Source organism: Danio aesculapii, chromosome 18 (genome assembly GCF_903798145.1).
Source record: "Danio aesculapii chromosome 18, fDanAes4.1, whole genome shotgun sequence".
In the NCBI taxonomy this organism is placed as follows: Eukaryota; Metazoa; Chordata; class Actinopteri; order Cypriniformes; family Danionidae; genus Danio; species Danio aesculapii.
The window spans coordinates 3,601,593-3,620,674 of record NC_079452.1 but is presented as its reverse complement, the minus strand read 5'-3'; the positions used below and the strand labels follow the sequence as shown (position 1 = coordinate 3,620,674).

The 19,082-nt window shown below is 34.9% G+C and overlaps 1 protein-coding gene across 1 annotated transcript in view; it reads right to left on the bottom strand.

The window, feature by feature from the left end:
• The window catches only part of LOC130246098 (trichohyalin-like), a 144,323-nt gene that overhangs the window by 85,851 nt on the left and 39,390 nt on the right, over positions 1 to 19,082 (bottom strand). Inside the window, exon 3 of the mRNA XM_056478960.1 lies at positions 11,030 to 11,111. Coding sequence (XP_056334935.1) covers positions 11,030 to 11,111 — 82 coding nt within the window. The remainder of the gene's footprint in view (positions 1 to 11,029; positions 11,112 to 19,082) is intronic.

The window sequence follows — 19,082 nt, the reverse complement described above, 5'->3', positions numbered from 1 at the left end:
ATACATTCTCTCTCAATCTTTTCTTTTCTCCATGATAATAATCGGTGGACAGCGCTCTTTGAGGTTCATTAATGGGGAACAAATGGAGGTGGAATCTGTGGCATGTGAGAGGGTCTATTTCTTAGAAAGCATTACTTTGTTCCACATGAGGGCTTTTAGACCTGAGGGGCTAAACTCACACTTCTGGAGCGTTGGGAAACATGTAAGACCAGGTATCATGTTTTTTGTGTGTGCGTGTGTTGTAAAGAAATGACAGAGTGTGACATCTGAACTACAGGTGATGGAGTTTAGTGGCTCAGATGAGAAGCTCTATTTAAATGTTTTGCAATAAAGACAGAGAGCAATGCTTCAAAATCTGAAGGCCACACCGTAGGAAAAACAATACAACCCGCTCCATAGACTTTGTACTGTCTCTGAGCTTGTGTTGCATTTCTAATGAAAAATAAAAACAACAAAGAAAATGACATCTATGTGACAAATTGAACAGTAAACATGTCAAAAACCCAGAACTAAGTTTTTTTAATGAGATGGCGTGGTGACGCAATGGGTATCAATGTTGCATCACGGCAAGAAGGTCACTGGTTTGAGCCTCAGCTGGGTCAGTTGGCATTTCTGTATGGAGTTAGCATGTTCTCCCTGTGTTTGTGTGGGTTTTCTCCGGGTGCTGCGGTTTTCCCCACAAGTCTAAAGACATGTGCTACAGATGAATTGGGTAAGCTAAATGTCCGTAGTGTATGTGTATGTGTTACAAATATTTTGTGGATTAAAAATTACCTTAGTCACTTTAAATCACACACAGTGAGAGAGTGTGCTGCGAGGGAACAGACAGTCGGCTCGCCCTCATCATTATCATAAGGTCTCTTTTTTACAGCAGATGAGTCAGTGTACTGTTCTAGTAACTGAATAACTCAGGATATAGGTTTATTTTGAGTTAGAGGGGGTATCCGATGTGTTAGTACTGAAGACACAAACCATTTTAAGGTAACTCTGTTCAATTCAATGAACTAGTTTGAGCGGTTCACTGAGAAGATCCGGTTAAAACAAACGATTCATTCGGGAATCGCCCATGAACACTACAGACAGTCAGAAACAGAAACAATAGCAGGCTGGAGACTTACATTTTTGCAATGGATTCTTGTTATTTTCATCACATCGAAGAAAAGAAGTGAATTGTCGTTGTGTAGATTATGTGTAAATAAAACTCTTGACAACTGCAAGAAACCATACATAGAAAAAAAATAAAAAACAAAACTGGATGCAAAGTTCTACACCTGCACCCCACCTCCAGCTAAACACCAAATGACAGGAGATGCAGCCACTGTCTACTGTAGAAGTGACAACGTTTTGTAATATAGTATGATTTCTTTCTCTTTTGAGAAATGATTTACATATGTGTTAAGGCCACGTGAAGCCATTTAATTCACTGTATAAAGCTCAAAGACTTATTACAGAGCTTCTGTAATAACGGTGAAAAAACACCTGCAAGTTCTGAAAGACATCAAACCTTAGCCAGGTAAGGAAAAGTAAGGCAAAAGTAACTCATAAGTAATATGATGCATTACTTTCCATAAAAAGTAACTAAGTAACGCAATTAGTTACTTTTTGGTGGAGTAACTCAATATTTTAATACATTACTTTCAAAAGTAATTTTAACCAACATTGCAAATGACAGAACCGAATAAATTATTGGAGAGGAACCTTTGGTGGCCAATCAGATGTCTCTGTCTGTGGCCTCGTGCCAACGCACACCTCCCACCAGTGCTGATATACAGCCATATCACACTGCTACGAGTGTGATATTGCTCATATACAGTTGAAGTCAGAATTATTTGCCTCCCTTTGATTTTTTTTTTTTCTTTTTAAAATTTTTTCGCAAATAATGTTTAATTTTTCACAATATGTCTGATAATATTTTTTTTCTTCTGGAGAAAGTATTATTTAATTTATTTTGGCTAGAATAAAAGCAGTTTAAATTTTTTTTTAATTCAATTTAAGGTCAAAATTATTAGCCCCTTTAAACTATAAATTTTTTCGATAGTCTACAGAACAAACCACTGTTATACAATAACTTGCCTAATAGAGTATATGGCAAAGTATGCTAATAGGACTTTTAATTTGCCAGTAACCTGGGTTAAGCGCTTCCGGTGAACAGTATGCCATAGAAAAATTGGCGCGTTTAAGGTCTGATTTCTTTGAAAATCAGCGATCTCCACAGATTTATAATATTTTACCCTAGTATATCCAATGGAACTTCTGCGCTAGTTTGTCGATCCAGACGGGTGCGTGCGAGTAAACAGCTTTTTGTCTTGTTTTACACTTGAGCAACTAAATGAATGCCAAAGTCTGTTTAACTGATTGTATTTTAATTAAATTACAACATCGATGCTGTAATAGGAATTGTATAAAATGGAAAAAAACTCACAATAACAGGTCACTGGAAGTTTATTAGTATGGGAACAACACTAGCTGGGCATGTACCCTATTACCCTAACCTGCCTAGTCAACCGAATTAATTTAGTTAAGCCTTATTCATTTTTTATAAATTGTTAAAATATTAGGGTCTGTGATGCAGCAAGTCCAGAGACTGTTATGTACACCATGATTTTATATAAAATTCACTTTAATGTGTGATATGGCTAAAAAGGGGTCATAAATGAATATTTTTTCAATTCAAATGAGTAGCGGCTTGGACCTGGAAACAGTATTCCATACATGACCGATACGTCGGCGGTATGATTTTAGCTACAGTCAAACCTTTGATAGACAGGTACAGTATGTAATGAATTACAAGTAACCAAAAATAATTTAGACAACTATGGCAATATTTATAAAACTATCAACATTCTCAATGACAGCTTGTAGTCTCTGCTGTCAACCAGATTCATGCTAATTTCTATATTTTTCTAGACTCTCTGCAGTAGATTCTTCACTTTCTGTTCTTGTCATTCTGTACAGGAAATGTTGGGGTATAACATGTCAAAGTTTACTTTATTTTGCTGTTCTTACTTATATAAATGAACTACAAAGTCCTGGACTATAGTGTATATCACCACTTCATATCTCACCATCATTTTAAAAAAGTTCTCTTTGAGTCTTGCTCTTTTGCACTCTCCCTCCCCCCGCAGGTTAATTACATGTGGTCCGCCGCTCAGTGTGTCTTTTAAATAGCCCCTAACTATTTCTGACATGTATCAGCACAGGCACAGAAACAAACCGGCTCGGCAGATGTGTGATACGCAAGCCTGAAATAGGGTTATAGGTTGTGTGGTTGTCATAGGAACACATGCTCCATACAAACACTGCTCTTTCTTCCCTGATATGGAGATATCAAAGCTTTGGCAGACACATTCACACACACACACACACACACACACACACACACACGCACACACACACACACACACGCACACGCACACGCACACACACACACATACATGCATGCACGCACGCATGCATGCACACTGGAGAAGCTGACCCAGGGCAATCCAATTCATAAGGTCTAAAGTTCCATTATGCTGAAAAAAGTCATCAGGATATCTTCACTGAGAAACTTAAATAATTCAGGGGTTATTCTTGGCTGGCTTGCTTGTATAACTTAATTTAGGTCAAATGCATAGTTCACTCAAAAAAAAGAAGAAAAAGAAATATCATTTACTCACCGTTATGTAATTCTGTTCAACGTGCTTTATCTCTAGAATACAAATGAGCTTAATTCTGAGGAGCCACTGTATGTACACAGTTGAAGTCAGAATTATTAGCCCCCCTTTGATTTTTTTTTTCTTTTTTAAATATTTCCAAAATGATGTTTAACAGAGCAAGGAATTTTTCACAGTATGTCTGATATTTTTTCTACGGAATAAAGTCGAATAAAAGCAGTTTTTAGTTTTTAAAAACCATTTTAAGGTCAATATTATTATTAATATTACAATATAAGATTTTTTTTTCTATAGTCTACAGAGCAACCCATCATTCTACAATAACTTGCCTAATTACCCTAACCTGGGGTGCGTTTCCAAAAACCATTGTTAGCCACCTAAGGTCACAAGTTCCGGCGTTACAAACATAGTTTGTTGATTTGGTGTTTCCCAAATCCGTCGTTCCAACGAACATTCGCAAAAACTGCATGGCAAACTTGTATGCTTTCAACTACACCTCGGGAGCTGTAGTTAGAAACATGGTTCCTGCCTGTCTAGTATTCACAGTTATCCCCCCTGTGCCCTATCATTTAGAACATTCTGACATTTAAACTTGGAATTATTTAAAAAAAAACACATTAAAGTCACATCTCTTAGGTGTAATTTGCTTTCAAAGTATTTTTCCAGTTCAGTTTTAGCAATCTTCATTTTTACAATTGCGCTCCCTTCGCAGTGCACATTGTTGTCATTTTGAACACAGCCGTGGCTCATGACGAAAGCTACGGGTGACCTATTATTTAAAAGCAGAATTTATGTTACATGTCCAAAGCTTGTGAAAACAAAAAACACAGCATACGTTAATGCTTTTAATTTATAGTGGGTTATTTTATAAAGTATCTGTACTGTACATGACATGGGCCTGTTGGTAAGAACATTTCTGCAGCGGTTTGCATGTGTCAAATTGTAAAAACAGACGTTTCAAAAAATAATAAATAGTGCAGTGGGTAGCACGTTCGCCTCACAGCAAGAAGGTCACTGGTTTGAGGCTCGGCTGGGTCAGCTGGCAATTCTGTGTGGAGTTTGCATTTTCTCCCCGTGTTCACGTGGGTTTCCTCTGGGTGCTCCGGTTTACCCTACAAGTCCAAAGACATGTAGTACAGGTGAATTGGGTATGCTAAAATTGGCCATAGTATGTGTAAATGAGTGTATATGGGTGTTTCCCAGTGATGGGTTGTGGCTGGAAGGGCAAATGCTGCGTAAAACATTTGCTCAATAATATTTGTAAATGGAAACATAGGCCCTATATGTGTCATTTACTTATTTTTAAATTAATTTGGAAAACGAGTGAATGTTTTTACCAAAACTAATATTAGATTTTATTTTAAATGCATGTTTGTGTAAAACAATATAATTTGCACAAATAAATGATGGGGTTCGTTTTTAAAGAAATTGTTTCTCCACCCCATTTAGAGCATCATCATGGGCGTTTTACGTTATAACTAACGTGGTTCAAACGATGGATCTGCAACAGAGAAAATGCATGTTTCTGGAAACACTCGTCACTACATCGTTCTTTTCCCAAACGATGCATATTACTGATAATACTGATGAGTTCAGCCGCGAGATACGTTGTTGTTTGGGAAACGCACCCCTGCCTACTTAACCTAATTAACCTAGTTAAGCCTTTAAATGTCACTTTAAGCTGTAAGTGTCTTGAAAAATATCTAGTAAAATATTATTCAGTGAGTTATTAAAACTTTTATGTTTAGAAAAAAAAATCTTTTCTCCATTAAACAAATAAACAGGAGGGCTTATAATTCAGGGGGGCTAATAATTTTGACTTTAGCTGTATATACATTAAGACATAATCTTGGTACTGGTAAATGCTTAAGGGTAACTACAAGCTAAGATATAATAAAAGCTTTAGATCAATGGTATGAGATCTTCATTGATTTCTTGCTTATTTAACTTCTCTATAAATATATTGACTGAGTTGAAAGCCGCTGCAACAAGTTACCTTGTGCAAAATGGGCAAAGTGCAAGTGAGTTAAAACAAGTAGGAGCAAGCAAACGCTTCAGCACATTGCTCTCTTCAGTGCTCACATTCCAAGCAACAAACACACATTTAAGTAGACTGATAATCAGAGACAATTAGCTCAATTCAATTTTCAGCTCAGAGAAAGTCTAATCAGTGACACATAATAGAATAACACAAATGTGAAACTCCAAAAAAGTAATACACCCCCCACCCCACACACACACAGAGAGAATTATAATTCTTCAATAAAAAAACAACAACAACATTTTGATTATAATGCTTAAAAATAAATTCTTATTGTTATCAAAGATGAGAACAGATCTTACTTTCAGGGTACAGTTGAAGTCAGAATAATTAGCCCTTCTGTTAAATAATAATTATTTTATATTTTATATTTATATATTTATATTTACTAGTGTATTCGGCATATCAAAAATCCCTGGTTAGTTTATAGTTATACATTTATAAATAGCATAATTACCTTGAAGTAGGACATCCAACATGTGTACTTGGGGCATATTGAACAAGCTCAGAGAGATGTGTCTTTTAAAGTTAGGGTAATTAGGCAGGTCGTTGTATAATGATGATTTGTTCTGTAGCCGATTGGAAAACAAAATTGCTTAAGGGGAATATTAATACTGACCTTAAAATAAAAAATAAATTAATTAATTAAATAAAAAATAAAACTTTAAAAACTGCTTTTATTCTAGGCAAAATGAAATGAATAAGTCTTTATCCATAAGAAAAAACATATTAGCTGAAATACTTGCTCCGTTAAACATCATTTGGCATATATCTGAAAAAGAAAAAAAAAATCACAGAAGGGCTGAAATGTATACATATTTTTTGCCTTTTCCTTAAAAGTCATTGATAAATAAATATTTAAAAGATCTAAACATTTGTTATAATGTAAACATATTTTTTTATTAGTTGAATTAAACTTTAATCGCAAAATTATTAATAATAATTACTGCAAACACTAATGACGATTAAAAAAAATACAACCCAGACTATTGAATGTTTTTGTACATCGTGTCTTTTTACAGAGATGGAGGCCTGTCAGCTTGTTTATCAACCTACCAAAGTACATTTGTGCAGAAGGCAGGAAGGACTCAGCACGCGACAAGCCCCGTCCCACGCACACACACACACATATACACAGCTGTCAATGCCAGAGCAGCCCTGACAGCAAACACCACTCTCTTACTGTCACATCACATACACTGTCCTGCCACACACACACCTGACAGCTCTCGTCCTCACAGAAGCGCCTTCACACACAAAGTAGAAAATAAAAGTAAAGAAGTATCCAATCACACTTGCAGAAACAACAATACTGACTACATTCAAATAATTATTACCATATCATTAATAAAACAACAATATAGTTAAGGTGTTTACAAGTGTCCCTGTTTTACATGTAACAGTACATATACATAATGGCACCTTCCCACGCAATGTTGGCTGCAGAATTATACATATCAACATGAAGTTTTTCTTTGCTACAATACTATTTACACTTTTGGGCTACTTTTAGTTTTACGAAAGATTGAAGTGCAGCTAATTAATTATCATGCTAAACATGAATACAGAGGACATTCTTGCTCAAAGCCTCACTCTTTTGTTTGTTGCCATGCTTGTATCCTGTAATAAAATGCAGACAAAAGTTTCTTATTTTTTTTCCCCCACATATTTGCATATTACAGAAGCACATCTTGATTTTCTGATACCTTAAATCTTGAGTCTACATTTCTTCATGCAAAACTTGACTTGAAATTCTTACAAATTGTTAAATGTAAAATGTTATTTTATCTTTAGTTCTAAATTGTGTCAATTTGACAATCCACTCTCACGTTTGTTACGAAACAACCAACAATTCTGTGCAAGTTGCTAATGAGTTGGCCTGAACCAAATAGATAAACACAACACAGGCTCATTCTGAAAACGTAGCCCTACATACATTTCTGGAGACCGCGAATTACGTAGCCAGAGGTATGTATGGCTGCATTTAATTTTTTTTAAATTAATGCTACGGGGCGGTTTGATGCCGTTCCTTTTCGCGCTTACCAGCTGCCCACTTACCTCCATATGGACGGCATTCCGGCTGCAACCAGTTTGTTCAAGTTAGCGCACCATGTACGTCAGCCGACTTGAGATGCAGAGAGAAGTTGACCACGATGACAGGGTTTGAGTCTGGTGAAGAGCGGTTCCAGAAAGCAGGTAAGACAAAAACAGAATCCAAAAAATAAAACAAACAAGTAAATAGCAGGGTGAGAATGTGGTAAAATCTTTAGGGAAGTGGGTGGGCGGGTCAATCGAAAAAATTGTTTGGGTTTAGGGAAGGGGAGGGTGGGTCAGTCGCTCAGTCTGTCAAAAAGTCAGTCGACAGCGGCCTCTGATGGGTTTACGTGAAAACAGCAGGCTCGAATGGCACTCGCGAAGGAAATATGAGATCTCAAAAAGCATACACAGTGGCCTCTCGTGGATTCGCGAAAACAAAAACTGCAGAAAAACGTGCTGCCGTGACGTACTTTGCGGTCTCCAGAAAAGTCTGTAGAGGTACGTTTTCAGAATGAGCCTTGATTGAAAAAGGTAAGACAAAAGCAGAAGCCAAAAAAATATACAAATATAAGTAAATAACAGGGTGAAAATGTGGTAAAATCTGAAAACGTGGTAAAAATCTGGGGGCTTTTCTTTTTTTTTGGTTGCTTTTCAAAACACTGTGGTTGGGTTTAGAGAAGTGGGTGGGCGGGTCATTCAGTGCTTTTTAAAATACTATTGGGAGGGTTTAGGCAAAGGGAAGGGTAGGGGGATTGGTCAGTTGGTCAGGCAGTCGAAAACTAAAACTGCAAAAAAACGTAGCTCCTGGGATGTATTTTGCTCTCTCCAAAAATGTATATAGGGGTACATAATCAGAATGAGCCTGGGTTGCAAATATTGTCAATATTATATTTTTCATTTTAGTTGATTATTAAAATCAATTTCTGTACAGTCCACTACGACAAATGGTGATGTTAAGTTTTTTTTTTTTTTTTTTTCTGGTGATCTGGGTCACCATTATTATGTTGTAAGTTAGTATAATAAAGATGATGGCATCACAGAAAGATGCATACAATATTTAAGACAGGTTTTTTTTAAATGTTAGTCAGTTTGTCAGCTGACACTTCCATTTTTAACTGCATCAATAAAACTGAAGTGAGATAAACATACTGAGAAATGTTTCTGTTTAGTTAAAGCATATGTTGCCAATTTTCTGCATTGGGGACATCATGTGAAGTTGAAAAAAAGGTAATAGATTGCAACATTTTGTAGAATATTGCAATAATATAACATCACAATAGTAGTGTATTGTGACACAAGTATCATGGTAATATTGTATCGGAGGACTCGTGATCTCCACCACTAGGTGATACACGATGACATAATGACGCGTGTCGCTTAACAACTGATTAATTACTGCTTTCCAGACTACTCCAAATTAGAATTTTCTTAAATTCGTACTTTAAGATAATATCTACTTAATACTATGCTTGAAGTTGGACATTCGACCTGAGTACTTGCGGCATATCAAGCAACCCTGACCTTTGAAAGGTGCTTTGGAAATCCAAAAAGGCAGCTAGTTATAATATTTAATATTACCTTTTTTTCTTTTTGTTTTGTTTTTGCTATGCATAAATATCATAATTAGCTCGAAGTTGGACATCCGATCTGTGTACTTGGGACAAATTGAACAACCTCAGAGAGATGAGTCTTTTGACATCACTTCCAGAATGGGGGCTAGTTATAATAAATAATATTACCTCATTGATTTTTTTTTCTCGAAAAACAATTTAAAAAGCAGCAGCCAGAATTTTCTATTCTTTTTGTTTTTGCCATAATTGAAACAATAACATAAGATGTTTTTGTTATGTCACGGCAACCTCATTTGGTGAATAGGCTACTGTGACACACGACTGACTGAAACACACTGAGGTCAGAAGCAGGACATTTCACAGCTGAATGCCTGTGTACTTTAACAACTAAAACTGGAACATGATAGGAATATTCTAAAAGCAAATAATGTAAACACTTTAATCACAATATTGTCTTACTCAGAATAAGACACTATTGAGACACAACTGAGGTCCATGTAAAGGTATCCAGTATTGAGTCAGTGGGTGAAATGCAATATACAATCTGTAAAGCAATGCCTTGCATTAAACAAAAAAATGTATCTTCAATCTCACACACATTTGCTCATTGTGCACCTCCAGAATGAAATAATATAAAAACAAAATAAGACTAGACTCCTTCATGAGGAGACACGTCACATTGTGTAGGGAAGATATCATCATCGCTTTGGATAAATAAATATTCCTATTAGACAGACAGTGCTGCATTGGCATGCAAATGTAATACAAGATGGTTTTCTTTCAGACTGGGAGGAAGATGGATGACTGTTACCCAACTGAGCAAATCATAAAGTGCTGCTCTTTCTCATTCCCCACACACATTAAATCATTCTAGAGGGGAGGAGGGGGTGTTTTATAGATAATGGTGTTATATTGAGCTGTAATGCGAGCTGTGCTGAGAGCTTGTAATGCAGAGTGTGTGATGAAGAACTGAATCCTGAGAAAATGAGGATGAAATACTGGGTCAGAATAATCTACCTGGACTGTGTCAACCTTACAAATAATATTAGTGGCTATCAGTGCGTCATAGTTTAAAACTCTCTTCTTAGTGAGCTGCATATTTAGTCAGCCTCCTATCTGATATGTGCTCTCTAAAAATTTTAAAAAGTGCTTTCTATCAGATCTGACAGTAGGGAAGGTTTCACCAAAAAGGCTTAAAAGAAGCAACGCTTCAAGCTAATCAAGGCAATGATGATTTTATTTTGAAATGATTAGTGTTGCTTTTACCTACATTAAATTGTGTTTACTTGAAACTTTACAGTTCATAATTAAAATCCCATTTACAAAAGTGTGTGTTTTTCCTAACAAAAAAGATAACCTAATTAAACAAAAATCTATACTATAATAATGTGACAGTAACGCTCATTTCAGTGTTGAGTTACAGTGCTCAGCATATAAGTACACCCCTCACAAATCTATCTTTTAAATTCATATTTTTAATAGGATACTATACAATATTATATTTGTGCATATACATCACATTATTCAGTACTGAAGGAGCTTATGTAGCAAAATAACTTATGATAACGGTCCAAAAATTAGTACACCCAAATTTATATGTTATAGAAAAATATAAAATACAAATTTAAAAAAGTTTTTAAAAAGTTTAAAATTTGAACAAATCTGTGAATCAAAATGTGAGATAAATATGTGCTGGAAATGTGGACTATTCAACAAACACTTACTCCAGGAGTTTCTTTGCATGCTCTTGTTCATGTGTGCTGTTCTGGAGCTCTAATTTCAAAGACTTCATTTCATCTTGCAGTTCTGTTAAGAAAGAGAAGAAAAAAGAAAGAAAAAACTTTTCACACTCAACACTCAATTTACTGTAACTGTGAGTAGTTTCTCTCAGGAATTGTACTTTACTAAGTCATTTAAAAAAACATATACTTTTAGTTTTACTTGTGTACATTTTTAGTGCTGTTTCTGCATTTTTATGTTGCTATTTTCCATCAACCTACACTGACTACTTTATATGATGATTATATTTTCTTGTCTGTGGTGATTTGTTAATAGAATATTGAGTCCTGTGATTTCTGTCATGCCAAATTGTGCACAGAAAAATCACATCAGACAGACCAACCACTTTTTGAAGCATTAAAAGTGTCCATAAAGATGCATAACAATTCCTGAAAAAATGTTATTTATAATGAGCAAGAGACTGTATGACTGCATGTCATTGATGGGAACATGAAAGATTCCTACTGATTCCTATAATGACTGAAATCACAAAATGGTCTTAAACAAAAACTGAAATGTACTACAGATTGTTTCATTGTAATTACATTGTTTCAAAAACATGCACAAATTGTGTGCATCCTATTAGCACTGCTCGACTTTTGCGACGCCAACTGCTGGACACTAGTTTTAAGGTAAGTCTCCAGAATGTGTCTGAAAAGTTTCAGCTCAAAACATCCACCAGATTATTCATTATACCTTTCAGAAATTTGTGAGCATCTTGTAGCTGTTTTTGTTGCCTTTGCCTTTACTGCTAGCTCTTCCCACCCACCGTTCCCACATGCCTGTCATACTGTGTTCACACCCGATGCTGCACACGTGGATAATTCTTGTGTAAATAGATGCGTGAACATTTTGTGTTAACTCACTTCATAATAGACATGGATTTGCGTCATGAGCAGGGCTTCTGTCTGCCCGGTGATTCTAGCTTCATTGCTAAATGGCTAACATGGATTTTATTGAGAGAATAGCTGTGTTTATGTGCCTTTATGAAGGCTAAAAAAACAGCGCTGATTCTTTCGGAGCAGTGTCTGAGTCCAGTAGATCCATTCAGAGGTGCACCTAGCTCTGTGACACCAACAACAGGTGCAACGCCCCATACAAGACACAGTTTCTAATTGGTTAACACGGTGCGAATGTCCGCTGAAGTTCAAATTTTCCAACTCAAGTGATTCGTGTTAAGCACGTCGATCACACAAAATGTTTTTACAAAATGTAGTAATCAGATCTTTTAATCCCAGTTGCTTTGCGCACGTCCTGTCTTGATGATATGATTATACGCGTTACCACGGAAACACAGTAATACGTGGCTGTCAATCAAATTGGTGGGTGGGGAACCCGCACTCCTACATCACATTGTAGTGGGCTTCAAAATGGACTTACTGTCTTCATATCACCCCAAAATGACTGTGGACACACTATATCTACACAGTTCTGTCCAAACAGTTTCCAAAAAATGATTTTTATCAAAGATGCCCTTTAACACACAGTCACTGCTAGATTTTTGGCTCTTAGGTTACACAAATTTCACTAAACAGTGTCAACCTGCTTTGCCTTATTATAGATGCAAATATTAATGTAATTTGTTCTCACAATAAATTAATCTCCACTTAATTGTAAAGAGCATGAACGACAAATAATTAAAGTTATACTTAGAAACACCTTTAACTGCTCCACCAAGAAAATTAAATCTTTGGATTACATTTATTAACTCCTAATGTCGCTGTTTAACACACTCAATGCATATGTTTCAACACATTCCATAATTTCTAAAATATTAACCTTTACAAAATGGTTGATATGTCGGTTTATGGTAAAAGTACCGGGCTTAATACATAAACTATAAAAATCAAAAGATATGAAGTGTAAAATCAATTTATTAAAAAAAAATATTCAAAATAAAACATTTTTGAACACTAAAGAACTTTTTTCTAAGTATGCCATTAAATATTTCAGATTATCATTTAACAAGCTTTCTTGTTAATTATTTTTTTACAATAAAACCAAAATCAAGTGAAGTAGTGCAACAGGATGTTTGTTTGATACTTTTTTTGTAAACCAACAACGTGTGTGTGTAAGCCATTATTTAAAACAGTCATTCTTTAAATGACTTTAACAGTCATTATTTAAAACAGTAAAAACATGGTCAACCGTTTGGTAGAGGGGCGGTCAAAGGGTTACAAAAGAAAATGATGATGATCTATGCTACATTTTTTATTTGCTCATTATAAAGGGGAATAATTCCCGCTGCCTACTTCGCTTGAGTCCTTTAAGAAGGACTACTTTTTATTTTGAGAAGTATTTAGAACAGACACTTTTACTCTACTTGCACTACTTTTTTGACATTCTTTGACAAACATGACACTTTGAACAACTAACAGGCTATGGTGTTAGTCGGGTGACTAAGACACGCTTCAGGAAACTTATGCATTAAAAGAATGTTCACAATAATAAATTCAACTCTAACATCTACTGTTGGCAAAAGTTAAAAACAGATCTCTGTCTTGCAGTCGTTTGTCACTTGCTATAAATGTTCATCTGGTTTTCTTCCCTCGTTCATCTATTCCCCCCACTGCCAATAAAAGTAACTCTTTTCTCTCTCTCGCTCTCTCTTTCCCTGCTTTTTATCTCTTGTGAAGCACTGAAGCATAATCTGCCTATCGGTTGCCAGCAGCCATAATTGAGGGTGAACTCTACACCCAAACACGGGCCAGTGAAAGCATTCTCATTCATCATCTCGGCTCGGTGACATCCGATGCAGCGTTCGGGAGACTGCATTCAGTCGGCCCTGCTCTCATTATCATGAAGAGAGCAAAGAGACAGGGGGAAAAACAGCCAAGGATTTGAAACAGGAGACATTTTAAAAGACGAGAGGGAGAAGAGGATGACAGGAAACTGTAGGAGTTGGACTGGCCACAGATTTAGAGCTGTGCTACTGCAGTCACCTGACACACAGGACATCCAACCCCGCAAATTACACACTTACAAGCCCATCTTCGTCTGGTTTTGTCTGATGACAGTGTTCGGTATCTAAAGCTGCCCCAAAATGCCTTTGCAGCCTTCTGTGGCATTTCATTTGATTACGAAGCCAAGAGGCATCTGCAAACAAATGATGTCCGAGTTTCTCACTGAACCAATAGCACCTTTAGGCATGTTTGCAATTATTTTTAACAAGCTGGTGTCAAGGATAATTTATGAAGTCAGTTCCTCTCAATCCCACACAGTGGTGCGTTTCCCAAACAATGGCATAACTCGCGGCTGAACTATCATAGTACGATGCATCTTTTGGGAAATGAACGATCTAGTGACGAGTGTTTCCCCAAAATCGTAGTTTCTCTGTCGCAGTGCCATCGTTTAAACCACGTTAGTTATAACGTAAAGTCTCCATAATACACTTAATAATAATAATTATTATTATTATTGTTATTATTATTATTATTATTATTATATTATTAAGTAGGATATTGTTTATTTATATATATATATATATATATATATATATATATATATATATATATATATATATATATATATATATATTTTTTTTTTTTTTTTTTTTTTTTTTTTTTAAAGTCTACTTTTACAATTTGACAAATTCAAACCACTGCAGAAAAACCAACAGGCTCATGTCATATACAGTAGGCTACAGACACATTTCTCAATAAAGAACCTACTATAAATTAAAACCATTAACGTATGCTATATATTTTTGTTTTCACAAGTTTGGAGACGTAACGTAAATTCCACTTTAAATAATAGGTCACCTGTAGCTTTCATCATGAGCCACGGCTGCATTCAAAATGGCATAAATGTTTTAATAACATAAATTGCATAAATTGTCAATATGAAGATCACTAAAACTGAACTGTAAAAATACTTTGAAAGCAAATTACACCTAAGAGTGATGACTTTAAAGTTTTCTGTTTTTTAAAAAGTCATTTCAAGTTTAAATGTTGGAACGTTCGAAAGGAATAGGGCATAGGGGGATAACTTGGAATAGAACACAACCAGGAACTTTGCTTCTAACTACAGCTCTAGAGGTGTAGTTGCAAGCCTACACATTTTTGCGAATGTTTATTGGAATGATGGATTTGGAAAATGCCAAATCAACGAACTATGATGGAACCTGCAACCTTAATCGGCTAACGATGGTTTTGAGAAAGGCACCCTTGAACAACAAGACATTGATTTGTAGTTCAGCTTAAAGTCATTCATCAGCATTACACTGCTCTTGTGTAGAGATGTTTTTAATTTTTTGTTTTTAGTCATGTAGTTTTGCATTCATCATTCACCCATCCTTTAATTGTTTTAAACCTTTATGAGTTTATTGTTATATGCTAAAAATGTGCATCAATGGATTTCCATAGTCTTTGTTTTTGGAAGTCAGTGGTTACAGGTTTTCTGCTTGCTTCAAAATATATTCCTTTGTGCTCAACAGAAAAAAAGAAATCAATAAAGGTTTGGATCTACTTATGAGAGAGTAATTTTAAATTTTTTTGTAGGTAAACTATCCCTTTAAACGTTAACCTTTGAATGATTATCATACCAATCTGAATTAAAACCTTTATCCTTATAATGAAAAATCAAATAAAATGGCTATAAAAGTCTTGTTTGTAACCTATAAGTATCAGATTTTTTTTTCTTTTGAGGTGCATTAAAAAAGGTCAGACAAAATACATTAATGATAACTCACTAGTCACAAAAGGGAGAGAACATATGACTCATTCTAAATCTGCAGGTACGTTTTAAGCATTTTCTATACATTTTCTTTAAACTGTTAAAGCATACAACAAATTACAGCAAACTGAATCCACTATTGATATAAAATAATGCAAAATGTGACAAATGTGATAGGGAACAATAACAGAGCTGAAGATGCTAACCTCAAACCAGACACGTGATATGATATAGCTAAGAGAGAATTTTATGTTTTAAAATTTTAGTTTAAAATTTTCTTTATTTATTTTTTAAAAATGGAAATACATAAAATTCATAAAAAAATATGAATACGTGATACAGAAAAATACAATACAGAAAAATATATAAGAAGTTTTAATCATGTTGTTATTTCAAAATGTATGACTGAAAATGAAAAATTTAAAATTCACTGAATTATTGCTATAACAGTGTTGACAAATAATTAATGTACTATTAGTGTATTCTAAATATTTCCCACAATTTAAATAGAGAACTGAAAATAAAATAATACAGAAAATTGATGTATGATTTAGGATGTGGAGACAGTCAAAAATGTATAGTGGTCTTTAATATTTTCAAGACAAAATGTCCCTATACACATACAAAAAATATTTTTAGAGATTAAAGTAGATTTATAGAGATTTTAGAGATTTCATTAAAGTTATTCTGTCAAAACAATTCTGCGAGAGGGTGGCACAGTGGCTCAGTGGTTAGCATTTCTGTATGAAGTTTGCTTGTTCTCCCCGTGTTGGCGTATTTAGTCAGATATTTCGTTCAGTATGACTTAAATGAAACTGACCACACTGTAAAGGTAATAAAAAACATTTTGAACTAAACTTGTTTATGGATCAGAAAGTTAACTGGTATTAATGATTAATAACTGCACTAGAAAGTCACTAATTAGGAACTTACCATAATAAGATACCAATAGGGCATTTTACTTTTTGCTTTCAAATTATTCCATTACAGCCCCTTTAAGCAAATTTTAAAATACAAAGAATACTACAGCCTAATATTAAGAAAATAATTCTGCAAATGCGCTCCCAGTACACTGTGTGAATGTAAAGTTTATGAATGTAAAATGACAAAAAAATTTGATTTTAAAATTAACACTTCAGCTCAGCCCATCACATAATATTAAAATCACGCTGACTTTACATAAAAGCATACAGTTGTTAATCTGTACCAACCAATTATTGGTTATGATTCATTTTATGATGTCCTTACAGACTAATTGTACAATTAAATATTGAGTAATATTAATTAATTAACAAAATGTACAACATGACAGTTATGGTTAGAAACATGACTTGGTTTAACATTATTGTATGCAATTGAGTGTTTCAGGGGTACTGTAAAATAGTGTTGTCCAAATGATTTATAACTGAAACATGTTCTCTCTTCTAAATAACTTGTTCCTGATAAATGCAAAAAGTTAAAAAAAATACTTAAGAATATGTTTTTGTTTTTTTAAACAATATCTGCTTGTTGTTATGCCAAAAGTATGAATTAAGAAGATAAAAAGCAAGAAAAGGAAGGCCTTATCAGTGACGTATATTATTACAAATCCCCTTTTAGTAACTCAGTGAAGTTATTAGTTGTTAAGGGTTTAACTTCTCATTCCTAAATAAAGTGTTTAAGTTTAAACGGAAGTGAAAATACTTCATGAGGTTAAAAAAATCCATATTTCACAGACTGTTATTATTAATGTGATTTATCTATTGCTTTTTTTTTTCGACAGTATTCAAACGTTATTTTCTCGTTTCATGTTTTTGAAATCAACTCTTATGCTAGTAAAGGCTGCATTTATTTGTTCTAAATATTATATGGGGAAAATTATTTTAGTTTAAAATAACTGTTTTCCACTTTATATACATAGATTCTAAAATATGATTTATTACAAAGCTGAGTTTTCAGCAGTCATTATTCAAACTTCATTACAACCATCACAGTCTCAAACTTCAGAGGATCTGTCAGAAATCTTGTTAGTGTGGTGATTTGATCGATTAATTATCATATTTTCCTTCTGCTTATTCCCTTTATTCATCAGGGGTCGCCACAGCAGAATGAACCAGCAACTTATAAAGCATATGTTTTACACAGCGGATGCCTTCCAGCTGCAACCCAGTACTGGGAAGCATCCATACACACTCATTCACACACATATACTACGGCTGATTAAGTTTATTCAATTCACCTATACCGCATGTCTTTGGACTGTTGGGGAAACTGGAACACACGGAAAAAACCCACGCAAACATGGGGAGAACATGCAAACTTGGTTAAATATGATATTGGGTAGCACGATCACCTCACAGCAGGAAGGTCGGTGGTTCGAGCACCGGCTGCATCAGGTGGCATTTCTGTGTGGAGTTTGCATATTCTCCCTGCGTTGGTGTGGGTTTTCTCTGGATGCTCCAGTTTCCCCCACAGTCCGAAGACATATGCTATAGGTAAATTAAACAAGCTAATATTCTATCATTTTAAAAGGCAAGTTTAAAAACTGTAAAACATAGTTGTACTAATTAAGAACACATTTGTATCGTGACAGTAAAGATATTTACAGTATAAAAATATGCCATTTCAGATAAATGCTGTTATTTTTAACTTTCTATTCATGAAAAAAATCATAATTTTTTTTGATGTTTTCACAGAATAAAAGAGAGAAATAAAGCTGTTTTTTTTTTTTTTTTTACAAATACATGCAGTCCTGGTAAGCAGAACAGCATTTGCATCGACAAATCCTAATGTTTCCAAACGTCTGGCTGGCACTGTACATGAAGAGTTATGGTTTTGATTGCCAAAAGCAATTAATAATGCATGGATAAACAGCTCTTTTTAGGTGCCTTATTATCTCCCTATGAACAGATAACAAACTACACAAGAGATAACAAACCAATTTGCATGAAAAATGACTGACATTTACAAAGGTGTCAATGTAACAAGCAGGAAAACATGGTCAAATGAGTAACAGCAGTCAGGAAACACAACCACACACACACACACACACACACACACATGTGCGTGCAGGTTCCGACAGTGTTTGAATAGATGGAGTGGATGAGAGGCTGCCCTTTATTGCCACCGACCAGAGCAAGTCGTTCTGACCTCTCTCTCATTCTTTCTCTCCTCCTGCTCTCCTAATGATTAGCATCACAAACCACAGGACAAAAATACCCTGTGAGCAAGCCCAGAGCCAGTTATGAGGTGATTTTTTTTATCTTCAAAGATAAAATTTGAAGTTCTATGAGGGGAAATATCTGAGTAAACAAGTTTATAAGGACACGGTGCAGCCACGTTGCT